We start from the raw sequence: 26,856 nt of genomic DNA, 5'->3' as shown, positions 1-26,856 counted from the left end.
TCATAACGGGCCAGAAAAATTTCTTCCTGTGTTTAACGTGGGGAAAAACCTCTAATCAGCATTTACAAAGCATTATGGTTTGTGCTTCTTTTGCTAATGCTCTCAAAACTACAAGTAAAATTCAGTCATTGCAAGAATAAAGCAGCCAGGCCAGCCACACATGAACTTCAAAGAGCAACCTGCACAAACTCAGAGCCCTAACACTGCTCTCACTGCAGAACTTCAAAGAGGGTAGGGATTATGGCAAGATTTGGCCTAGTGTACAAAATTCTAGTGCACTATTTTGGGAAAATAAAATCTCCATAAAAGTTTGAACATTTTAAATGCTAAGCAGGTGCTCGAGATGCAAACGGAGATGCCTTTCACTGCCCTACTGGATTATAAAACTTAGTATTGGATCTTAAATATTCATTTCACTTCAGATAAGGTAATTGCGATCCTTCTTTGGAAATTAACTTTCCATCTACTTCCTGGATATATTTTTTTCTTATTTTTGAACCACAAACCCTTTAATTATTAAAGGCATCTCTAGCCATATTTTTTCCATTCTCTCTCTTTCTGACCCTTGGTTTCGCTCCGTTCCCGGGGGTGTGAGCGGGCTGCTGACGCCGCCGATGGCAGAGAGCGGGGAGGAGGACTGGCTCCACATTTCATTCAGCTGCTAGAAACGTGCAAGCTGCTCAGAGTGACAGATGAGCTGGGTGAGCTGAAGCAACTTGTTCCGCCTGTCAGGCTCCGAGAGCCCAGAGCAGCGAGAGCCGATCGCGATGACACCGCCAGCGCAAAACTGGGTCAAACATACGGTCACTTTAAAAGGGGATGGCAGCCGGGCTTTCTACTTGAGGAATTTGATTCAGTGACACTAAAAGCTGTTAGATACCATTAGTTTTATACCCAGGTTCAAAATGAAACCGTTTCTTTGACAGTGTTTGAGGAATCCTCTCGCGAGCCCGACTTTGCCATTAAAGTTCGTGGGAATCACCAACTGTCAAATAATGTAACTATTGCCCAGAGCCACTGGGTACTTTATGGTCAGAACACTCTCCCTTTTGCACCAGGGAATCTGTGCCTTTGGAGTGATATTTCCACTATGACCTTTGTGGATTAAATGGATTAAAATCCTCAGAGAATTTTAAAGAAGAAATATTATACAGATATGCAATTTTATTTTAATTGCAGAAAGAAAACTGAAAGATACCTGAACTCATGCCTAGACCTATTATTTTGTTTAAATCATCTCATACCAAAAAAAAGTTTATTTTTAGTTGAATAAAAGAGTTATTAAATGAATGTTAGTAAACATATAAAGATAAATGAAAAGTAATATTTAATAAATTATTCCAGTCATTTCTCTAAATCTTGGAAGATTCACTAGCACTCTATTGTGATGACAAAATACCCCATGCAATATTACTGGCATGTACAGTTCAAAGATTAAATAACTGTGTTCTACAGATCACACTGTTAGATAAGATTTGGAAAAGCAGATATTGAGATGAAAATAGTTCTGGTCTTATTCTGACATTTGATGATCAAAATCAGTATGAAATGACATGCACACCTATTTTCATAACAGAATTACACTATATATTTATATATATATATATATGTATGTATGTTTCAGCACAGGTAACTTTTGTCCAAAAGTACTAGAAATGTAAAAGCTAGGAATGTAAAAGCAAACAGCAAGAGTGTGAGACATCCAGAAGTAATTTCCCTCTCAATATTTAGCAATTTGTGTTGACAGCCTGAGTCAAGTTCAAATCATGGACTCCGGCCAAGCGCAAATTCCAGCCTATTTGATTCCACAGTTGAATTTAGATATTTTGATACAGCACATGCAAGACATTTTATATATTTCAGGTTTTGATGTATACATTTTTCTGGTTTATGTTACATATTTGCCTTTCTAGTTCAACATAAAAATTTTCAGGAAAAATATTTTCAAGAAGACCTTCTCACAGAGCCATTCAATTAAGAAGATACATATTTTTATGCAGTTAAAAACTTATATAATTCTTAAAAATAATTGTTTACTTGCTTTGATTTCTAAATGTCTTTCATCTCATTCATTAATATTCATTCATCTTCTGATGTTGTACTAATGAGAATCTTACGCACATATGAGAAGCTATTTAAACAATGTTATCAATTTTTCTCTGATTTATGTTTTTCATCAACTCTGACAATACTTAATTCTTTGCATTCTCCAGTTTTTTCTCCAAACTTCCTCAAGACCTAGTCTGCATTCTCCAAAACAAAGTGAAACTCAAAAATGCATAACTAATTCAGTCAATTATGAGCATAGAACCCTAAATGGAAAACAACACAAACACATAATACATATGGAGAGAATGAATAATCCTCATCCTCAGCATCCTTTACTTCCACGTTTCCCATACATTATGTATGTTTGTGATGGAACATCTCTGAAGCAAAGAAGGAAGAATACAGCCACAACCTTTCAGCTTCAAGAACTCAGAGGCACAGAAGCAGCAGTGCTGTTGTGGGCAGACAATCCCAGCCCCTGTTTCACCCCACAGGTGCACCCACGACACGCACGAACAGCGAGGCTCTGCTATCCTTTGTATTGCAGAAAACATCACTTGTGCTCCTATTTAGTTTTCACTGTTTGCAGTCCATATCCATGAGAAGCTGAAAGTAATTGTCCCAGCACACCTGCATTACACACACAGCAGGAATTAGAAGCACCCAAGGGAACTGATGTGACCTTACAGGCGGAGATAATCCACCACGTCAACACACAGATTAAATACCATATATTAAAATTATTTTCTTTTCAGATAAAATTACCCCAAATTGAAACCATTAGAGGATTCTATCTAGGAATTAACTCTTACACTGCAAGAGAAATACCCATTATAAGCTTCCTAATGGCAATACAAGAAATGTGCAAAGGCAGCAAAGTACATAATTACACAGTGCCCACTGCAGCATAAACACAACCATCCCCCACATTGCCACACCAAAGCCATCGCTCTGGTCTCAGTTTCAAATAATAACAAAAAAGTTCAAGGACAAATTATTCCTAATTCTAGGATTCCCAGTGTATCTCACAGGATGCTTAGTAGATAATACCTTGGAATCCACTACCAACCCCACACTTTAAGAGACTTGCTTTCATGTATCAAAGATCTTCACTGGTATCAATGTTTTATTTTGTGTAAATCCTTGAACATTAATATGAATTTGGTTCCATATTACAGCCCAATTCTGGGAGAAAATTGTAAACTAATTTTAGAAGCTTTAAGAAGCATCCAAAGTATTTATTTAAGCCAGAATTCTGATTACATGCAACATCAGGTGTTATATCACTCTCAAAAGTGTTATTAATCTTCCTCTGAAGAACAACATTTTCACACTCTACCTTTTCTCCCTGTCTATTCTTCTCTATTCCCCTGAATTTAGATACTGATACTTGGTTTTTAATTCTGATTCTCAAACTCACTGCTCAGAAATGTGCCATTGTAGCATAAGGCATATTGAGATTTTATCCCAGCTAACCAAATCTTCTGAAAACAAGCCACACATCAGAATTAACATGACATAAAAAGTGTTAATATCACAATATTAGAAGGCAATTTTTTTTCCTGACACCTGGGAAAATTAAAACCAGGATAAAACATTACTTAACAGAAATTTTTCGAAGTAAGTCAAGTACATATAATAATTCTATATGATTTATGTTATCAAACATACTCTAAGTTGTACTTCAAATATCCTAAAGTTTCCAAATTTCAAAAAGCTTTTTATTTTTCTGAAATCACACTGTCAAGGCCTAACAGCTACTGCTTCAGGAAGGATATGTCTCACAACAGGTATAAACACTAAAGCAATTTAATGGACTAGGATTCCAACAGAAAGACTGATGAAAAGCTGACAGAGAAATATTTCTCATTGAAAACACTTAGGTAAAGAGAAATGACAGTGCCTGCTACAAACAATAATGAATCAGTGGAGGGAAGCTTACAAATTACACTAATTAGGAAGCAGCAGACAAGAAAAAAAAGAGCTTCAAAGCAGTAGCAGCATCTTGGCAAAACTCCCACAAGGAAATGCACCCAGTCTAAGCCTCCCCATGTCCCTCAACGTACACATCCAGCAGTCACCTGTTTGCCTTATGAAATTAGAGTCAACCAGCCTGGCCAAATACCCAATTCACTAAAGCAATTTCTTAAACTAAAAAGAAATCTGTGTGACCAATCTGTTGCTACTCATATCCAAGCTTGGTTATGTCCATACAAACCAAAGCAACTACAGATTAAATACACCCCGAATCAATCTTTGGCAAGGAAGGTGAGTGTTCCACTTAGAAAGGCATCTATTACTTACCACTGAAAGCACCACAACTGCCTTGATGAGATTTATATTCTTTTACACATAAAAAGAGACTCAGAGCAATTTTCTAGCCTTTCATATAACTCCAAAAAATGTCCATCCTTTCAGTAAAATGTGCACTAAAACACAGTTTTGTTAAGCTTCAGTACTACGTTCATTCAATCAGCATGTTCTGCCTCATTCAGAGTTCATCTCCTGTAGTCAGAAAAGAAAATGTCAGAATGCTTTTGACATAAAAACCTGATTTGGTTAAACAGCTCAAGACTTTCCAAGTGAATGTAAACTTTGAAAATGATGGTCATGTTTTAGTGAAAAATCATCATTATTATTTTTTTGCTACAAGTTATCATTAAATAACTCAACAGAAATATTTCAACCATTCTAGAGACAAAAGTGGAACTTATGGAGGTTTATATAACAGCCTTTTCAGGACAAAAATTAGGCTCCTTACAATGCAGTTCCTTTTGTATTTAATAGAATCCCGCTTCCTCACTAATTGTCACTGGTTCTCTGACTGAAAAATGCAATTAGTTATGCTTCAGGACACACACTTGAATTCTTTTGTGTTTATTTTAGTCAACCTGAACATTAATAAGCAGGATTGTTATGACTTTGAAAGGAAATGCACCACCACGCCTATTTTATTACACCATTTGTGGCCACAGACAGTTACATACTGTGTATCCTTTAAACATATTATTCTAGTTAAGAAAATAGTTAGTCTACCAGATGAATTAAAGATGCCAAGAAAACAAAACCCAAATAAGAATACTATTTAATTTGGGCAAACAGTACTTAAATTTTTCAGATCATACAAAATATGAAAAAAATTAAAAACATTACTAATACTGCCTTATTTTCCAATGGACCTCATAGTTACAAATAAGTTTCACTAGATAAATAAAACTGACAGTAAAAAGAAAACAACACAGGAAAATGATTTTCATTAGTTCAAATGACACTAACCAGGGCTACCTGCAGTAAAAACCTAACTTCTTTAAATTCCAAAATGAATCTCCTCTCCTGACCTTTATAGAGCTCAAGATGCATACGTACACAGAATAAACAAAATAATTTGAAAGCAAACTCACTGAGTGCACCTGACCTTTGAAACAGCACAGATAATTTTAATCAGATTTGCATGATGTTAGTCTGTCTCAGGTTCCATGTAGCAACAAAGATGACAAAACTATACTTAAGGGGAAAAAAAGACAACATTTTACCAAAATGAAACCATCTTTAAATATTTTTTTTAAATAACCCTAAGAGTCTCAGGTTCAGGAAAGATTCCTCTGAAATTCTACTCCCTCAGTATCTTGCTAAGCTGCACAATTCAGTTCTAGGAGAAAAGCCCTTTCTGCCAGTTATGCAGTTTCTGTCTCAGCTAAGTTGAAGAGCTGACATCTGAAAGAAAAAAAAAGTAATTTACACAAACATTTTAAAAATCAGGTTTTGGAGGAGTGGTCTACAGTTGCATCCTTGATCATCCAGCATAGAGTAGGCTGCTTAAAGATTCTCAGATACATTGATTATGTAAGATTTTTCAGATATAACAAGTAAAAAATATCACGATCTGCAGCATAAATAACCTGACAAGCAGTGCTGACTAGTAAAAACTCCCCAGTTACAAGGAACAGAAGAAGTACTCCAAAATATTCACAAATGAGCCCTCACTGAAACCAGCTGACAGCACCTTCCTTGCTGGAAGGGCAGATGCTACAACAGGAGTTACAAAGCATTTATCAGCCACCAAAGCTGATCATTGCTTGCAACATTTGGAAAAACAAAGAAAGAAGCCTTGTAATTTATGCAAGCTCCAAAACAGGTCAATGCCAGTGGCTGTATTACTTATGCCTCAGGAAATGGGAAGAATTAGCAAGGGGAGCTGAAAGCCCTGTTTAGATTCAGAATGTGCAACCTCCACGTTGCCAAAAGCCAACAGGAGCTGGGGTGGGATCATGGACCAGGCAGTTTCCAGAGCAGCATTCCTTCATTCCCTGAACTCGCTGTAGGCCAGCCAACCCTTTGAGATTATGGCAACAGTCACATCCTTCTTCTGCCACGCTGTATTGGACTTTTTCTCTCTCCTCTGCTCACAGAGAATTGTAGAGCTTGTCAACAAGCCACAGCTATCTGGTATCCTCATCTTTTCCTATTAAGGAGTTTAATTTATTCAGCTTATCTGGAAGGTTGAGAAGGGAGCTGATCACTGGGTACAGCCTGGGAGTGCAGAGCATCCTGACCTTGCATGCACAGTCCCACAGGCCCTGGCCCTTGGCAGGGACTCACACCTGGTACAACAGGGGTTTTCTTACAGCACTGGCAAATATTATGGGTAATTGCATCATTCAGTCCCAACACACTACACAGAACTAGATAGGATGTGGGTCTTATCATAAACACAAAACACTCCATAAATAATGTAGAATGATTATATCTTTTCTAATGCTGCCTTCGTATTCATAGTTTCAATATACAAAGAATGTTCACATACATGATCAAAAACTAACATTACACTAAAAAATAAAGGAAAAAACAACTGTCAAACACAAACATGCTTTCTACTTCCATATTTTCTTTCCTAATTTTAAAACAATTGTCTACATCTTTAGGCACAAAAAAACTTTAAAAAAAACTGCTTTCCTAAGCAAGTAATTTTCATTTATTTGACTACTCCTATAAAAAGTACCTATACTAAAATGCACTGTTTTGTCCAGCCTTCAAGTACCTCAAATTGTATCCTAAGAGTCTTTGCACTGTGTTGCTTAAACATCCAACCACCAACAACTCTTTCCTGATCTAAAGCATGCAACCACTTGTATCCTCTTACATAACAACTGAAAAAAAAACCCCAAAATCCTGATTTTTGTTACAACATTGCAGACAAGTAACTATTCCCCACAACTATTTACTATCCACACCGAACAGCTTAATTGTCACAGTCCCACTGCCAAGAACACTCTTCTAATTCAGCACTTAGCAGGACAACTTACAATAAATAAATTTATAATAACTCCTTATCTAAATAATATTAATATTTCTTTATAGCTATTACAGAAATAATAATATTTGTAGTTTTTAATAAGCAAATGACACCAGCCTGTAATGATAACTGAACCAAAGGTATTAGTTGATAATAGTTCACAGCAACACACAAAGAGGCAAATTGTTCATCAAACAGTAACACCACTGCTGTTTAAATACAACTTCCCTAAAGGCCTGCAGGACAATGGAGGCTGAAGTCCAGGGTCATAACATTTTCTATTGAAATACTGGGTAGATTATTAGCTCTTCATTTGAGATGTGCTCATCTGCATTTTGGGTTTTTTCCACAAATATGTCAAGTTAACCATGTTTTAAACAAGACTATGCATTTTCTTCAGCAAAACATCTGCCTCATCAAAAATAAGACTGAAGAGACTCATAAAGCTCAGATTTAGGCAAGCTCCCTTCTGTCCTTCCCCCAGCTCCTTCTAATGTTGAATGTTTTAAAGCCAAATTCCAACTGAAAACTTTCTGCAATGAACAAATTTCTGCTATTCTGAAATAGGATTCATCACAACCATATAATTCTTAAATATTTAATAACACAACACAAGCTAAGAAGAGACTGAAAGCCTGAAATCATTAGGAGATGTCCCAGCACAGGAAATAAAAAGGAGACACAGACTTCTCTGCAAGTGTAATTTCAAAGTCCTTTCACAGAGGGATCTAAAGACTGTCAGCTTGGTTGATCTGCTACTGTATATTAAATAAGCCTGTAATGAAGCTACTGGTTTTGATTCATTGAAATGCCAAAAAGGTCATGGACAACGTATATAAAATTAATGATTTTTTTTTTTTTTTTGGAAGGGGAATATCAAGAAGATAGTAAGTCAGGTAAAGCATCAAAACAGGCAAAATACTGACAACAGAAAACAACAAAATCCAGCACCACTTCATTTTAGTGATCATTTAGAAAAATAATAATGCATTAATGCCATTTAAAATGTATTTACAAATCCAAAGCCACTATGAAATACTTCCTATCCATTCAGGGAATCATTATATTGTTTTTACTAACAGAACACTGATGCCAGATAAGAGCTGAATGCAAATTTGAGCCTTTTATGTTACCTAGTGCTTTCTAACAGTCCTTCATTATCTCTTAGTTCTCAGTTAAAACTTGTGCACAAATCCAGCAAAACAGTTTAGAAAGTACTTAATTTTCAGTATTTGCATAATAACCCTGACTGGGACAATAACATAAATCCTTATTGCCAAACATCATCACTATGCCAATTTAAAGCCTTATTCTTCAACATTTCAGAAATAATTCTGGAAAACAAATTAAATGACACATAAAAACTACTCCAAAAAGTCAGTGTGCAATGACTTCTAAACAACAAAACACCTGCCAAGGCCAATACCTACCAGACCCATCAGATTTTTAGGAACTTAACACCTTGCTAAATCTCTGCAAATGCTAATGCTAAAAAGCATTTATGTTCAGAAGAATTAATAGAAATGTTTTTGACTATTCATGCAGTATGCCACAGCACTATTTTGATAAAGTAACAGGCAGCACTGCAGTGCCAATACAGAAAATCTGTACTTTGGAGTATCTAGAGATGTGAAGCTGACAAATGCAGCTGATTTTGGTTGCATTACAATGCAAATCTGATGAGTTACACTGGGAATATTCAATATTGCAGTGCAAATCAATGAGAGGAAAAGCACACATTCTCAATAAAATAGAAAGGTTTATTTACACCACAATTAGATCGTTTTCTTTAGTGTTGTCTCAAAGGTTAAAACCAGCTCTTTTGCCAAGACCTGTTCACAATTTTTCAGGTTTACTGCAAGAATAGCCACACCACTTCTAAATAGAGCAGGCCTTTAGAAGTACTTTATAAATTTGAAAAAATCTACTGTAATTTTACATGTCTGAGAATTTGCATTTGTTTTTGAAGAATCAGATTTCGCACGACCCAAACCTCTTGACTATCCAGGGATACTCTTGTTTCTCATGGCACAAAGGAATAGAACCCTCTATCCCCAAAGGAAATACAATTTACAGCATACCTGGGTTTTTAACATAGGAAAACCACATATTAGCCATCTGTTATGTGAGATCTGCCCAAAGTCCTACATTTTGCCCATCTATTGACTGTTGACCATTAGAATATGCCTGACCTTTCCAAGTTCCTTCTAAGACAGAAAGCAATAATTACCAGGGGCTTATGGCCATGATAATCTATTTGATTTTCAGCAAATACCAATGTTTAATTCTGCTATGGAGTTGCATGTTGATAATTATTCTAAGTGAATCCTACACTTTGGGTTCTTTTTTTAATGTGACAGGATTGTGGTTTTCTGAGCAGTTTGAGTAAGAATGAAGGAAACTGTTACTCCTCTGGAGAAGACAATACTACCAAAGGCATTACTGCTCAAAAGCTTTCACTTAGGTAAAGACAACTCAGTATTCTGAATCTCTACAACACAGCCATCTTTTCTGTGCTGTGTTATGTATAAAGCAAGAATAAACTGTAATCCAGGGATTGCTGCCTGAAGAGTGGCACCAGGGCCAGCAAACATACACCACTATTTATAAAGCTACTTGTAGTCCCAAGCTCGTCCCTTTTTTCACAGGAGTCAGTGCTCTAATCTACTTTTACCTGGAGTATTTTTAAATATTCATTCTGTACACCTTGGTCTTCATTACAAATATTTGCAAGGAAAACATGTCACTTGAAAGGTACAATGGAACACTACCTTGCCTGTCTTCTGCTCCAGGGAAGTTGAAACTGGAAACTTAAACAGAGCAACTGGCAGGAGCAAGCTGAAGTAATCCAAGATCTGGAAAAGCAAATAAGAGTGGAAAGGTCCAGTATCAGCAGCTGATTTTAACAAGCATAAAGTATTAACAAAGGAAAACTGAGTTTGCAAATAGTATTAGCTGGTTTGCCTATTCTTTATTAAAACCTGCTTTTTTTTTTGAACTCTACTTGGTCTGTGACACCACTCTACATATAAGAACTAAGACAGGAGGAAAAAGAAATTTCTAATCACTTGCAGTAAAAAGGAGTCTGGTCAACAAAGCTCTTCCTTATAAATGTCAATAATACACTGTCCACAATTATAATTAGATTGCTTGAAGATGTGCCTCCAGAATACTGGTTTACCTTTATTTGAATTGCTATGCTTGTCAAGCTCTTTTCAACACCACCTTAGCCTAAAGTTTAACTAAAGAATTAAGGATGATTCCTTAATGTTCCTTTTGCCAATCAAAGCAAAATCTCTGGCTGAGTATAAATAGCAATTCCATTGAAATGCAGCTAACAAATCACCTGATTACTGTCCAGATCCTTGAAATCCAGCACAGTGATAGGCACTCGTGATGGAATATCAACATAATAGCAAAAGATGAACATAATTAAAGCTGAGTATCCATGAAAACAAGCATGAAGTTTGCAATATTTATCTCCTGTACCTCGCCTGAAAACAGGGGAAACAAGTAAAATAGAAAATAGACCATTAATACATTGTGCTGTGTAGCTCAAGGACTTCTTATGTTAATGGTTTCAACTTCTGAGGGTGGAGCTGTATTTTTCAAAATAATGAAGTCCAAGGCACTCAAACCCAGTCTTTTCTTCATTGTTACCTCAACCACCTGCAGGAACCCCCGCTCCTCTCTGCAGGTAACCTCGGCCTCCCTCTCTGACACATCTCCCTGAGGGACCACAGCCTCTTCAACCTCCATTTAGGGTCCTTTCATGGGATGGGATTCCCCTCTAAGCACCAGGAGAGGAGAGCTCTTTGTAACAACTCTCCAATCTGTTCCTTGTAGGACTACAGTTAACATACTGTCTTGACATTTAAGGAAGGGGAGGAGGAATTAGTCTTAATTAAGGGGTTCTGCAGAAACTCTTTTAACAGCTGAGTCACTGATTGGCTTCTGAGAGAACGAGCAACATTTACTTGCACAGTCACCACCAAGACTGAATCAACACAGAAAGGGAGGGGTTAGTCACAAAAAGGACTAGATCCAGCTTAAAGATACAACAAAAGAAAGCACATGAATCATGTTCAACTAACCCAGGTTTCATTTTCACTAGTAAAGCTTTCTAAATGCTGATTATGAAGCTGCTTCTCATACAACCCAATTTTATCCTTCGTATGTGTGCTCATTATTACATGAAGAGGTAACTACTTCACAACAACAACTTACAAACACTCCAAAGCGAAAGGTTTCCAATTCTGACATTGGGTATTCACGATGGATACTCAGAATTACCCTGTAACTTTAGGGGTAATCGTATTTCCTTCATATAAACTCAAGCACCCAAAAGAACCCAGCACACATTTTAGCACCAAATAAAACAAAACCAGATTTGGTTAGGTTTTAGGCCTTAAAAAAAATAAATAAATTTAAAAAATCAAAAGAAAAACAGAACAAGCAAACAAAAAAATCCAATTACATACACATTTTAACTCTGCACTTGGAAAACATGAGTTATAAACTACAAGGATGCACAAAGAACACATTGTGCCAAACATATCTAACAGTTTTATTTGATAAATTACTGGTATAGTAGAGAAAGACAAGAAGAATGAACATAATTTATTAAGACCTTCTTTAAAGCGTCCATTTTCCCCTAGAGCTTATGGAAATAGCAAAGCAAAAAAACATGTAGCCCTGCAAGAATAATTTAAATGTAAGTGAAGAAGCCACAGGAAGGCAAACAAGACATTTAAGGTATTATTTTAAAAAGGAGAAAATATGGATTATACTGCCCAACTGAAGTTTCACTTAGAACTAATTAATCTTAATGCTCAAAATGAAACGTTGCCTACACAGCAACAAAATATTTGGAAATAATCAATTTGCATTTTGCAATCAGTCTCATGTTAGAATCTGAGCTACAGAAGTCAACAACAGCTTTCTTGCAGGCTTAATATATCAACATTTGGGCCTCTGTAGTAAACATGGCCAATTCCTCTGAAGCTGTTTATACACACACTAATGACATTCTATACATAAATCAGATGACACAGTTGAAAAGTGACAGTATTTTTAACTCTTGCAGAAATAGACAAAATTATAAATACATGAAATAATATAAATAAATGTAATTGACATAAATGAAGCTGCAGATACTGGAGAAGAAAGAAAGACTGACATGTATAAAACTGAATAATTCAATTTACTGCAAATTCACAAAAGGATTCATGTGACAGACAACAAAATGAATATGAGAGGATTATACATTGTAACTACAAAAAGGCAAATCCTATAAAGTACATACACAGTTGTAATATGCATGACAAGTGGATAATCTCATGCTCAACATTAAGTTACATGAGTTGACCCAAGCCATTGTTTTCCATAGCATCTCTATATCCTCCAGTTTTCCCAACATGTAAAAATAAGTCACTAAGTCACTAGCAAAGCCAATGGAAAATGCAAACATACAATTCAAAGGCTGTCAAACTAAAATATTTGACTATTACTACAGGCTTTCTGTAACACACTCTTCTCATTGCACTCAGACTGAGACATAAACCATAACAAAGGTAACAAATTACAAGAAATTGAAAAAAACCCTGAAAAATGGACTCAAATAAAAAAAGTTTAATAAATAAATTTAAAAAAGCACGAGAATTTCTTTTCGGCACACAGAATGTAACTTTTAAAGACAGGAATTGTACTCTGCTGTCATTCAAAGATTTAAAACTACTCAGAATGTCTAAAAATGCATTTGAAGGGAAATGTGAAAGCAGGTTATGAAATTTGGGGGCCTGCTATTTATTGGAGATAAGAGACATCTTGTCCTGAGGAAAAAGGAAAAACATTTAGTGGCACTTTTCCATTAGACATTTCAGTGATTCAATTTAAAATTAAGATCTTAGCACACGTTCTGGAATGTCTTACTTGAATCATCAGCATCCAGCATTTGAAAACTAAATACTCAGAAAGCTGCAAACTGCTTACAATTGACATATTGTGTGCACATATTCTTCAGACTGAACTTTGCATATTCCTGTTTTTAAGTGTCAAATCATTAACGATTTTTAATGACACTAAAGCCCACAAAAATAGTCTGAGCCTAAAATGTGTTTCCTGTCTCAAAAGCAACTTTCACCTGAGCATCGCTGAGCTCACATTTTAGGCTTCAGCCTAGAACCAAGAATAAGTGGAGTTGTGGGGTTTTTTTGGGTGGGGGAGGTGCGGGGGGGAAGAGGGCAGGTGTTTTTTTAGTTCTTAAGTTCTGGAATTTACTAATTTCTGAAGTGACTTATGAAAGATCTGCGATATGAATCTGTTCCTTGAACACGTGGTATCCTTGGGAAAACACAGCTCCCTCTGCCCTGCGTTTGGCGTTCTCACCCAGCCTGCCCACGATCAGCTCAAATCCTTTCGGAACAGCTCTGAGAGCACCTGATCCATCACTCGGGACAAAGCGCGTAAAGCACCAATAACGATTTTAAGCGTTAGTGCCTTACACATTAAACTTAAACATAACTCTGCGATCCAAACATAGGCTGGTCATTGCAATGACTGCCTTGCTGGGATTTGCTGTAGTACACCGTATTACTGGATTTGCTGTATTTCTGCCCAGACCGAGGGTCCCTGCCCGTATACGGAGCGAGAGGCGGCGGGCAAGCGGTCCCACCAAATAAAACACTTCAATTAGTGCGAACCGTTCCCGTGGGGCGGTTCGATACCCAAATGGGAGGGAGGGGAGGATGGAGGGGCAGCGAGGCGGGCGCTGAGGGCACGGGGAGCGGCACGGCCGCAGGGAGCGGGGGCAGCGCAGGCACAGCGCTCCGCTCCCGGCTCTCCTCAGCGCCCGCTCCCCCCGCCGGGAAGCTCGGCAGAGAGGGAGGGAATGGGAGGGGGAAAGGAGCAAAATGGAGACTTACGCTCCCGCAGTGACGCGCATGCGCAGCGCCGCCTATGGCAGCGCGGGGCGGGCGGGGCTCCCTCCCCAGCCCTCCCCAGGTCTCAGCCTCCCTCAGCCGCCCCCGCCGGCACGGGCAGGGCGGTGCTGCCGGCCGGGAGTGTCCCGCCGTGAGGGGAGCGGCTCCTTGGCCACGGTGGCCGACCCTGCGGTGACAGCCCTCCCTCCACGGGCAAGGTACAGCTGGGGAGCGGAGGAGGAGCGCACCTGGGGCTGTGCCCTGGTCGGCAGGGAGAAGTCTCACAAATTGAGCCTCACAGATTGTGTGGACTTGGTATCGCAAGAGGACACAGGATTACAAACAGGGAAAGTGATGTCGCGGTGTGTGTCCCGTGTTTGTGCTGCTGCCCAGGTGTCTGGTTTGGACCACACTGGAGGCGAGAGTTGTAACATTCCCGATAGTTTTCCTTTCCTCTGACGTGGCTTTAATCTTTGGTTCCGTGTAGCGCCGGTGAGACTCCCCCGCCCGTGCCGCGGTGCGGGCAGCGCTGATCCCCCTTTGATCTCCCTGGCACAGACAGGGCTGTTGGAGCTCCTCAGTTCGGGGTCGGACTCACACAGGGCGCTCTGAACCAGCGGCTCCTTCCAGAGCAGCACATCCAGCACCATCATCAGCTTCTGCCTTCAAGTATTTCTCCGTCCACCACTTTCCTAAAGGAAAAAAAGCATAGTTAGTACCGTCCTTTTGCTAAGTTGGACTGAGCTTTTGTAGTGAAGACAAGGTCTTACAAAAGAAAGCCAGGTTTCTAATGGGCCTTTGGTGTGTAGAAAGTTCATTTTCAGCCAGGTACCCAAGAAAGCTCTCTTAAATAGCTACTTTTAGGTATATAGAGGTATATTAAGTTGCTGAACATTACTTTTATTCCAGTGCTTCAGGCAATCAGAGATGCTGGGCTCAAGCCCAAACCTTGAACTTTATTTTATATTCTAAAGAAAATTAGTATGAAAGACAGGTTTGATGTATTTGCTGGAGCTGGTACCATTAAGAAGTGATGCAAAGGCACTTTTACTGCTGTATGAATGAGCACTGCCACAAATAATGACCAATAGTGCAAGTGTCATAACTTACCCTGTACATACATATTGAAGACATTGTTGTCACCAACTCATGAATGTGGTATCAAGTATCATTATTACTTAATGCCAACAGAGAGCCAAGACTGCCTTTTTATGCCACTGCTGTGAGTAATGCCTAGGTATCTGTACTCCCATAAAGCAAAGTCCCGAGCCTAATCCCAAAAATCACTCCATACTGAAGTGACAGAATCAATTCTCCCTGCTGTTACACATTTTGTCAGCCCTTTGTGGCACTGCACAGCGACAGGTCCCTTGAGACTGTTATCTGCAAAGCTCCCCCAGATATGTCCCTTTTACGGTCCATACACCTGTCTTCTAGGATTATGCAACTGAGAATCCAGCAGTGGCTGCCCTTCCTATGTCCACTTGATCCTGAGAAACATACTGAGCACTCATTTTCTTTACAGAAGCAAACACAGTGTGTACAATTCCCATATCTAGTGAAGTATTTTGCCATCAAAGGGTCATCTTATTTCTCAATTATCTTCTGCAGTTACACCCTGAATGGCAGACAGACCTTTGCCTCAAGTTACCAAGTCACTGCAAACGCTAATTTCGGTGTAATAATTTTTCGCTCTCTTTATGTTCCTGAAGTCCTAGCGTGAAGTCCTGGTGGTTGTAATGACACTACAGTTGCCCATTGGTTTTATTACCTTGCACTGATTTGGTAGTTTTCCTGATGTCTTATTGAACTCACTGAACTGAGTTAATAAATAACAGTACAGCAGGCAACTACCAGTGACTCCGTTTCCCAAAACTGACTCCATTTGTCACAAGGAACATGAAAACAGTAAAGTCTGTATCTTGGCTTCAACAGCCTAATCTGCATCACCTTGCTTTCTTTGAGTTATTTGACTTTTCAGCTCATCCCACCCTGCAGGGATCATACTTTTCCCTCCCTGACATGCTTTACTGCCGTAAGTTGTTAAGGAGACCATATCACTTGTAAAAGCAAAGACCATCAGACTTCTATATGGACAGTTCTCCAAATCAAGGGATACTGTGTGAGATGATGTGCCCATCACACCCTGATGAAAATACACTCATGTATCCTTTTATGTGTGTTATCCCTTGTTTACTCAGTATTTTAAACTACTATACAAAAACGTTGCCTCTTTTGAGGTTGGCAGGCAAAGATAAGAATTTATTATTTTGTTATTGTTTTGTTACTCCAGGGCCACGCTCGTGATTCCATGAAAACAAACACTGTACTGGAGTCTATTTTGGAAAAGTAGAGATTTCAGTAAAGCAGCACATCAGCAAATCTGCTTAAATATGTCAGAAAGTTTTAAAACCAACCAGAAAAAAAACAAACAAAGAACAAAAAAAAAAAAAAAGAAAAAAAAAAACCAAACAAAAAAAACATGAACCCTGACTGTTATTCAACAGTGTTGAAAACAAACTGCAAATTCTAATCTCTTTGAATAGCTCTAGACATAATTCTCCCCTTCTAACTTTGCAACCCCTGTCTGTAACCAGAGATTATGTGTTACATAAATACTTACAACTGCTAAGATTTGTAAGAAACGTGGGAAGAGGTAGGCTACTGCTACAGAAAAAGCCTTGGCTTACAAAAATACAGCTTCAATATTCTCTTATTAACAGAGAAAAACAAATACAATCCATAAGCAGAAGTGAAGTGTGTTTCTAGATAATCTGCTTCTAACATTCAGCTGAGCATGAAATCTCTTGAAGAAAAGCCTGGTAGGGATCCCAGGAAAACATTCTTTTAGGTCACTGCTGCTTATTTGTTTGATGGGGCACTTCACTTTGTTCCTTTATACTGAGCTGCTTTATATTTGTGTAGTAACAAATTTTTCCTCCCTTTAATCCTCAGCAGGAGCACAAGTCTTTAATATCTTGTCTTTGCCAATGTCAGAGTTTCAGTCAGTAAAGTCTTCATAGAAGGTATTTTACCTGCAAAGTGATATATGAAAGTCTATCTGCCTCTGTGATGGATTGGAATGGTATTTATTTTTCAGTGAATTCTCTGGTTTCCAATATGAAACTATCTTAAATTATCTTAAATTACAAGTCTCAGAGCTGTGATGTTACACAGCATGTATTTTCAAACATTCTTCTGCCTTTTGCCTTAATATTTGTTGTGCATCCAAGAAGTAGGAACATAGTGGTTCTGAAGAAGTAAAAATGGTATTAGTGAATCAGAAGCTGGCAGTTTTGTCATGTAACAAGGAGATTCTTCTCATGGTCTGTTTCTGGGTTCTACAACTTAAAGTGTGTGTTTGTTTCTTCTTTCTATGTTAAATGATATTCACAGCCCTCAAGATTCTGTGAGAAGAGACCTTCAGAAAAGGAACCCATGAGAAAAGCAACAAAACATCATAGGGCTTTCTAAAGAAATTTTCACTGTTTTCTTTCTTTAGTATTCAATTCTAAAGCTATCTTTTTTTGATTTTATTTAGATGGGATACAGAGATTATATTGTGCTGGATTACTGCTATTTTAGGGAGTCTGGGCCTGAAGGACTCGTACAGTATCACTCCCATGGCTGCTTCTTTGTTACTGTGGTTTAGGTGTCCTCTCACTAAGTATTTTCTTCAAGCCACAATGTATTATCCACTGGCCAACTCACCAACTACTTCTTTAAGACCAGTTGGCCATTTCTTCTAACTTGCTCTTAGTCATCTCTCTTTTCTCAAAACTGGGAAGAATATTCATGGGTTTGGCAGAGTAACAACAATCCTGCATCGAACCAAAGCAGCCCTTCTGTGCAGCCAGTCATTAATTCCTCTCTGCTAGCTTGTCATCACCAGATGTCTGCTGAGTTCACACCCTCTGCATTTCCCGTGACTGCACCCACAAGGCATCCACGAATGGTTCTGTATTTTCAATGTGAGCAGCACATCCTTTTTTTGAATGTTCCTCTTCACTACCTGAGCAACTGCAGCTGCTCCACAGACCTGCAGCCTCTCTTTAGGTTACATGTCATACCTCTCTCCTGAGTGAATGAGTCTACAAACAGCAGAAGAGTATAATTTACTTTTGCTTCAAGAGTTTCAGCACTTGTGTTTTGGAAAGTGGGCTTCGCACGGAAAGTAATGAGAAACATTAGATATCCAACACAGAAAAATATTTCCAGGTTTATATCACCAAGTAAACCACAAAATGGGTTTGTTTGCCATAAGAAGCACTGGCCATGAAGTCTCTCTCTGCCCATAATGAAGCATATCTGAAGGAGGACTCACAGCTACATCTAAGCATGAGAAGTGTGGGCACATTTCCCTGTGGAAATGGCACTCTCTGAACCTGCTCACCAGCAGTAGGTGCAATTAACTGTGTCCAATTTACATTTGGAGCACGAGGGACAAGCTTTCACAGCACGCCTAATGCAGCAAACACAACCAGCTGGGCTCTGTGAACACAGTGCACAGTTTCTCAGTTCAATGGGAAACTTTACCAAATGTATGTGCAAGGTATAATTACAGCATGTCACAAATAAACTTTCGAAAGGATAATTGAAACAACACTCATATCTTGAAAAAAGGAACTGGTTAATTGATGCAGGTTCATAGACATGTGTCATAGCACACAATACAATTAATAAAATATAAACACCAATTTTCAAATCAACACAGCTTGATAACTTGAATTCAAATTTTAGGAACAGCAAAACAGCTAAAAAACACCATAAGGTAAGCCCAATCCTTCAGCTGACTAATAAATATGAAGGAAAAAAAATTGGAAACCATTAATATTTTTCTAACTCCTTAGGGGTCTGTCTTTTATGTTTTTTTCATGCTCTCTGTGGCCACTGAGACTAGTAGGAAACCAGCCAATTTAGTCAAAAAACTTTGCAGCATAGCAGGGAGTCTCATTTGTCATCACATGCAATAGCAGCTGTCTCTGTCAAGAATGAAGTTAATCAGTACAGACCACATAAATTAGGAAATTCTTTAGATGGTTAACAATGCACCTTTGAACGAACAAAGACCAATCTTTGTCTCCTGATACTGGGAAATTTCTCTTTCAAATATGCCAGTTTTGTGGTTTGAAACTAAGGAGCAATGAAATTCCTTAATGTATTTTTTACATAAGTATTTCTGGCAACTGAAGATACTCAGTGCACACAAGGGACACTAAATGTTCTAATTGGAAGAGCTATATCCAGACTCAGGGTTTTTTCACCTTTCTTCACCTCTTCCATTCTATTCTTAATTATTTCATATTGTTGACTAAGTTTCTAATCCAGGTCAAATTTGAGAATTGCAAGAAACAAAGAGTATAAAACCTTGGGAGTATGTTTCTTCATGTTAAAAAGCCCTGAAATACACTATTTTGAGTTAATATGCTGAACACGTAGCAAATAAATCTCTAAAGATACTCAACTTCATGAAATTTTGCACCCTCTTCAACTTTGGCACTAAGTAAAACAGTTTGTGTGCCATTCAGGAAGACAAAATTTTCTTCTTAAAAATTCATTCCATACAGCCTTGAGAACATTTAGGACCCTTCTAACCCCAAGTATTTTCAGTTTGCACAATGCCTCTAGCCTAAAAACACAGATTGATGATGTGTTTAAAATCATCTAAGGAACATGAAGGAAGAAAGAGCTTTATGCCTCTTTTCTTTACCACCACCTCTGTATGTTTATTATGGAATTTCTATGTAAAGCAGGTAATCCAGCAGAAAAAAACTGACCTGGTCTGTAAAATATGAGAGTTGCCTGTTTAGAACTCTGGCCTACAGCCATAAAAAATTGTTTAGTTATCTCACAGTTATGTCACATACTCCTTCCTCAAAAGATCTGGGCTAGATTAATTTGATACTGTAAAAATATGTGTTATGTGAAAAGACGAGCTGACGTATCAGCCTTCAGTTTTGAGAAGAAAGGATATCTCAGAGGGCTGACTGGTTCATGATTGCAAGAATGATCTAGGAGTGGGGTAAAAAAGGCCAGTGCTGATACACCAGCTTAAGGGAAAGCCCAACATTTGTTTATATTATTAGATGACCTTACTATTGGTATAACTCTGTTTATGTTGCAATCGTAAGGTACTGGCAAAGGACACACTCCCAGGTATCTGATGCACAGATCCTGAGGGCATGCTGGGTTCTCAGAACGCTGCTTGCCTGAGCTGACAGAGGGCCTTTTCCAAGGATACCATGTGATGAACACCCTCAATGACTTTTAGAGAATGATACATAGAATACCAGTGTAAAAGGCAGAAAAGCAAACTGGTTTGTACATAAAGACTTCAGTATTTACCTCACTCCTCCCATCACTGTTCATTACCTCTTTCTGAAAACAGCAGTGAAGATTTTCACTTTGTTTCAGGTTTTATTTTAATTCTTTCTGCAATTCTTGAAAAAAAAAAGATGGTATATGTTGCCTGTTTAACTAAAGGAGCAACAAAAACCTTAAGCAAGATCATTTTGATATAAAAAGAACTGGATCTTTATCACAAAAAAGAACACAAGGAAACTTTCATGTACTACAGAAAACTCAACCTTCAAAATCTGCTAGGCAGTTTTGTGAGGAACCGCAACTAAAACACATATTACAATAATTAAATATAAAAGCAAGGGTTGAGCATCACATATGTTATCTACAAAAGTTGTTAGACAATAGATGGGAATGTTAATGCAAAGAATATTCATGTTGTGCTGCTATCAAGGGCATACATCAAAGTGGAGTGCTTTTTTGCAGAATCAAGGGAAAATGACTGTTGTTTTGGCACACAGTGTGACATGGCATGTCAAAAGAAATTATAAAATGTTTTCAAGATGTACTGAGTATATCACTTATAAAGTATTGTGTTTACTAGGAAGGAAGAACCAAAAGGCAGAAGAGTTGGAGGATCCTCACAGCCCTTAAAGCAGCCTAGGTAAGCATGGTTACAACTTTTGGGCATTTGCAAGCTAGGCCTAGTCTTCACAGACAAGCTCTGTGTGAGCAATATGGCACATAGGGATTTACAGAACCTACATAAAATTTAAAATTTCTTATTTGAAGTGATTCCATTTTGAGAAGCTTAAAAGTATCTTTTCCTCCTGAAGATTCCATAAGATGTTGATTTAGAGTTCCATTTTACGTAGAAAAATGCTCTAAATTTCTCTTGTAAGCATCTCACTGGAAATAACAAAGCCATTCATAGGTTTGCTCAAATATATTTTAAATTGGTTGATGGACTAACATTGAAGGACTAAGTAGAGCTATGGATTCACTTCCCATGAGTGATTTTTATAAAATTTCCATATGTCAGTGACACAATGTCATTTAAGGACCTTTTTTCTAAATCACATAAAACCGATTTAAATCAGTTACTGTTTTTAATCAAATTCTGCTGCCCCAACTTAGAGCTTGTCCTTTGAATCCATAAATTACCTGAAGGAAATTTACCTTGAGTATGATAAAGTATTGACAAACACGTAACTCATCCTCTGACAATTCCTGGTGCTTGTGAAAGACGTTCAGTGGTGAAAGCAACTGTGCCAGCAGCTCCTTCGGTGCGGTTACAATCTTACTTGACAAGACCACAAAAAACTGAGAAAGCTGAACAGTTTCCACACTCCTGATAACTTACATATTTCATGTTTTCCTCTTTATGCTCTATTTTGAGTAAGTAAGGGACATTCCAATATTTTTAGATTCCTTTTTTGTTTGCTTTCTCTGGTGATTGCTTTTAGCAGTGAGGAGTGAGGAGCTTTGAAAGTGACTGTAGGTTTCATAAACTGTGTACGCACGTGCCTCTGGGAGCACCTCTGCAGTCTGCAAAGGTGCTAGAAAACACAGGAACAAGTTTCAAACAGTACTAAAATACTCTCTCATAGTAATTTTTATTACAGCATATTCTGACCTTTTAAGTCATAAGGAACTGATATTATTACTGTACTTTTGGTAAATGGGAATCATCAAACTACTGTTCCTCAAGATCATTCTGAACAGCTGCAAGGACAGTTGCCTCTCTGGGGCTGCTGGTGGGGATGAAGGAGGGCACAGAGTAGTCTCTCCCTGGTCCCACCTCATGCTGTCTGTGCCAGATAAGGCACTGTCCAACTGGGAGCTGGCTCTATAATCTCATATCACTGCTGGGAGGGAAGAGGGAGCCTCCACAATGGAATTGCTGCAGTACAGATCACAGTACAAATTCAAACTTAGTACAGGCTGAATTCTGCAAGAGGAAACTTCACACCAGGTGTCAGAATTGTGTTTTGGACATTAAGAAACTTGGGTTTGGTCCCGTTTCTTAACCAATATAAATCACAAATATGACTTGGAGAACTCTTTATTTGGCATCTGTAGCCAAACAGTTTTCTCAGCTCCTGTTCAGAGTGTGTTAAAATTATTACTGTAAGCATTAACTGGATAACTTAGCTACAGTCTGATAGTCATGTGTTGGCTAGTTGCTTCGATGTCAATATGCTTTTTGTTTGCTGACATTATTTTAGTATTACCAATAGTTTGGGTAATATGTCTTCTTGTTTATATTTGGGAGTATTAATAAAGCACATAAGACCTGTCTTACAGTTCTTTCAATAAGAAGCCCATGAAGTTTTGAATAGATGTTCCCTGACTAACATAAGACCGTGACCAGTTTCCTCTGTCAGCCTGTGGCTCTCACACCTGGATTAATCTTGGAATGTAGTCAGCAGGTAGGAAGGCAGTAGCAGAAGAAGGATGGCCTTGTGCAAAGACTGACAAAAATTCACAGCACTCACTGTCACAGTATCAACACAGTCTTGTCACTTTATTCCCTCTTATATCACTCCTTTGGGGAAAGGAAAGGATTTCAAACTGGGGTGTCAGTAAAAGTGCCACTACTGCTGGTTGGACAGAGGGAGAATCTAAAGGTGTCTGGGTTTACTGATGATTCACAGTAATAAACTGTTGGCTGCCACTCTGCTTTCACCTTCATCAGTACTCTGTGACTGTGTCTTCTCTGTGCTCCCTAGCAAGTGTTCAGAGAGCTGACCAACTGAGACTGAACTTCTGAAAATACAAGCTGCATGAATGAATCAAAAGCTACATTGCTAAATTCCAGGGGAAGACCAAGATATTTGAGGTTTCAAATCAGTCCTTTACAAGCCTCCCAACTGGATTCATTATGAAGTCGCTCATCTTCTAGATGGAACATAATAATTCAACAGAGAAATTCACAGGCCTTTAAATGGTTGTTTTGCTTTCATACTTTGTTTTTGTGAAAAAGATTAGAGTACAAAGCAAAACTGTATCACTATCACAAGAAACTTCTAAGCAAAACAAAATTAACATGAGAAGCAAGTAGAGCATTACAGAGAAAAATGGTGCTACTCAAGAAACAGATAGTACTATTAAGATCGTTTAGTTGGCAAGACAGAAAGCCTGGACTGATTGCCAGCAGAATGGCAACAGAAACATTCAGAAAAATTCCAGTCTCACAAATATTAGGCCACATGGGAACATTTAAATGCAGTGCAGTTTGCTTCCCTAAAGAAGTGATGGGGAAAAAAATGTTTCTTTTATTTTAGCAGAAGAGAATTTTATATTTGGTAGAGGAGAATGAGTATAAGCTATAGGCAGAATTTTAATCTAGATTGGCATTCCACTCAGGCAGGGAGTAGGCAAAAAGGCTTGTCTTAGCTGATATATTTTGTGATTGCTGTAAGATGGGGTAGGATTCTCCAGTCCTCGCTCGTTCCTCGCTCAGTGTCTGGAATGCACAGGTACAGGGAGCTCCTCTCTGCTTGGAAGCGAAGCAGCGTGTGGTTTGATCTGGGAGCATAATTCACTGGTGGCATGAGACCAGGATATAGATAATGGCATATCTAGAAACTCAGTAACAGACTATTTCAGCTGGAAGCTGCAGTGTTTGAAGGAGTGCAGCCCCACCCTTGGACACTGAGGAGAAATCATAACCAAGTTCTTGTACTGTAAAAGAAAGTTGCTGAGTTTTTCTCCTAATACCTTCTTTCTCATTTCTACCCTTTGCTGTGGTCTGTCTCCACAGGGAGCAGGATCTAGCTCTGGCAGCACTAAAATTTTTATGTGATGTTTAATAAATGGGTCTTGGTTTCAGTCTCTTTTCCATAAGATGTCATTTGAATTTTAATATATTTAGCACAAAATATAAAGCCTATCCCTGTGCAGGTATTTTACCTGTTACAAAAACTGCAGACATTCCACTTGACTGCTGTGAAGGATTATACCTGAAGAATACTAAGATACATAAATATTTGCACAATGACATGAACTTAAGCTGTGCAGGACAAACTTTGCCTAGTCAAACAGAATCTGATGAAAAATTTTTAGATTTAGAGAAAGTTCATATATTTGTACCCCATCTTCAGAAAAACAAGCCAGTGAAAAAGATACCACTAGAGTCTGAGGGATAAATTGGACATGAATTTTCACATTTATGTTTTTTAGATTTGTTTTGTACTTAGAATACGAGGAAGCCCATTAGAGTACGTATTGCAACTTTAGAAAATCACTTGTCTCTGAAATATCCAAAATGGTCACTCATGACTTAGAAAAGCCTGAGGAATTTAATGCAGAAAGGTGATTTTCATAATCCTACACGACAGGAAGCACATTGCATGCAGGATCTCTTGTAATGAGCTGGGCACAGCACCTCAAGTGCAAGGAGGGCTTTAACTTTGAAGTCTATACTCTATGTTTCTGTAATCAAACATGAAAAGTATTAAATTCAATATCAATTCAATATCAAACATAAATAATCAAAATCAATTAAATTCGATATCAAACATAAGTAGTATTAAATATCAGAGAGCTGGCAGGTCACAGTAATGCATTGCCACACTAGAGACAGTCATGGTGGTAAAGCTGCACAACAGTGGAAAAGTAGTGGGGATTCAGTTCATTTCTCATATGTGTTTATTTGTTATTGGTGGGGAACATATTTGTTGATTTACTTGAATAATGCTGCCATTTTGCAATAGGCCATTAGTAAACATTTAGGGATCTTCATTTTATATATAGTTGGGCCCAGTAATCAGTCTGTTTATTACTTTAATTATTCTTGCTACAAAAAGGCTTTTATATACTTAAGAAAGAAGATAAACAAATTGGAAAGTGTCCTGCTGGCACACCAACATTTGGGAAAGGATACAGACAGTACATCCTTAGACATTTATATTTATTTCCATACTACAAACTGCTAAGATACTTTATTCTATGCAAACACTGGCAAGAGATCAATATAAACAAAATGATCCCAGATGAGCAGCTCCAGCTCATTGTTTATGGCCATTTCTCATGCAACTGCCTGGTTTGGCTGTTGAACAATTGCTGGTGTTCCTGACTGGAAAGTATCAGTTACTTTCCCCGTGAAGAATCTCGCAAGCGAGGAGTAAGTGACAGTGGAAAATTGTATACTATGATGATATAAACGATATAAAAAATCATGGGTTGAGGATAAATCTTTTATTCATAACCATCATTTTCATGCTATTGCATCTCTATTTATCAGCCTCCATAGCATGTCACTTCTCCCATCCATTCTTTTGGCACTGCAGCCAGTAAGATGGATACTCAAGATCTCTATCCAAACATGCATTTTCTAGAACATGAGGTAAAACCAGATGGAATCTGAATTACAAAAGTACAGTAATCACAATGCATATTAATAACCTGTAAAAGTAGACTGAGTCTTTGAAATGTAGTTTACAAATAGTCTTTGTATGTAGTGTCTGAAGGTCTTATTTATTATTATTGATTATTCATTAGACATTTCCTCCAAACTTCTAAAAATAGCGACTTGTATTTAGAAATATCAACAATAAAAACTGAAGTCCTTCTGTTTTGGAATTCGGGTTGCTTAATGTCACAATTTAGGATGTTTTTATTACTTAATGGTAATTAATAAAATATTGTTTCAATTGTTCTTTGAAGAGTCTTGTCAGTGGTACACTGCAGGAAAACATTTATACAAATGGAATTTGGCTATATCAGATATTTTAAAATAATACATTGCCCATAGATATTTTTCTACTTGTTTTTGAGCAAGTGCACATGAAGGATTCGCTCAGGTTGCTCATTAACTCTAAAATAGGAACATTTTCATTTTACATTAATTTGTTCTCTTGTATGAAAATATTTCTTACCTGAAAAATATTGCCCCAGTCATCAAGCTTTTAGGCAGAGGAATAATGTTACTGTGTTGGAACTTCTAAAGCCATCGGTCTAGTTCTAGGCTTAAAGTTAAAGTTATGTATAAATGCAGAATCAGAATAAAATCCTAAACCAGCTGAAGCCAATGGCAAAATTCCCATAGGCTACAACGATGCCAGCATTTAATCACACAGTTTTCATATTCAAACACCTGCATCCAACAACCCTCTTTACCTTCCTATTTCAAATTCCATTATTTTAAATTAGCAAAAATGAACAGGCGTTATTCTTATACAGCTGCATATATGAAAAATGTATAAGGCATATATTTTAATATTTTTATGAGATGGTCTATAAGTTCTACATAGAAACATCCCTTGGTCATAAATCTGGCAACACTGTCCA

General features: G+C 37.9%; 1 protein-coding gene and 1 long non-coding RNA gene across 2 annotated transcripts in view; one reads left to right on the top strand and one right to left on the bottom strand.

Moving 5' to 3' along the window:
* Positions 1-14,341, bottom strand: part of FHIT (fragile histidine triad diadenosine triphosphatase) — a 543,577-nt gene extending 529,236 nt beyond the window's left edge. Inside the window, exons 1-2 of the mRNA XM_051788828.1 lie at positions 14,266-14,341; positions 10,114-10,197 (exon numbers count right to left, since the gene is read on the bottom strand). Of these exons, the coding sequence (XP_051644788.1) occupies positions 10,114-10,197; positions 14,266-14,285 (104 nt within the window). The 5' untranslated portion in view covers positions 14,286-14,341. The remainder of the gene's footprint in view (positions 1-10,113; positions 10,198-14,265) is intronic.
* A 54-nt stretch (positions 14,342-14,395) lies between these two features.
* Positions 14,396-26,856, top strand: part of LOC127471673 (uncharacterized) — a 45,297-nt gene continuing 32,836 nt past the window's right edge. The window contains exons 1-2 of the long non-coding RNA XR_007904734.1: positions 14,396-14,480; positions 21,167-21,226. This is a non-coding gene — a long non-coding RNA (uncharacterized LOC127471673). The remainder of the gene's footprint in view (positions 14,481-21,166; positions 21,227-26,856) is intronic.

This window comes from Manacus candei, unplaced genomic scaffold (genome assembly GCF_025592945.1).
Source record: "Manacus candei isolate 608988 ecotype Guabito, Panama unplaced genomic scaffold, ASM2559294v1 h1tg000025l, whole genome shotgun sequence".
Classification (NCBI taxonomy): domain Eukaryota; kingdom Metazoa; phylum Chordata; class Aves; order Passeriformes; family Pipridae; genus Manacus; species Manacus candei.
Note: the sequence above shows the minus strand (reverse complement) of the source record. Positions and strands in the feature narration are given on the sequence as shown.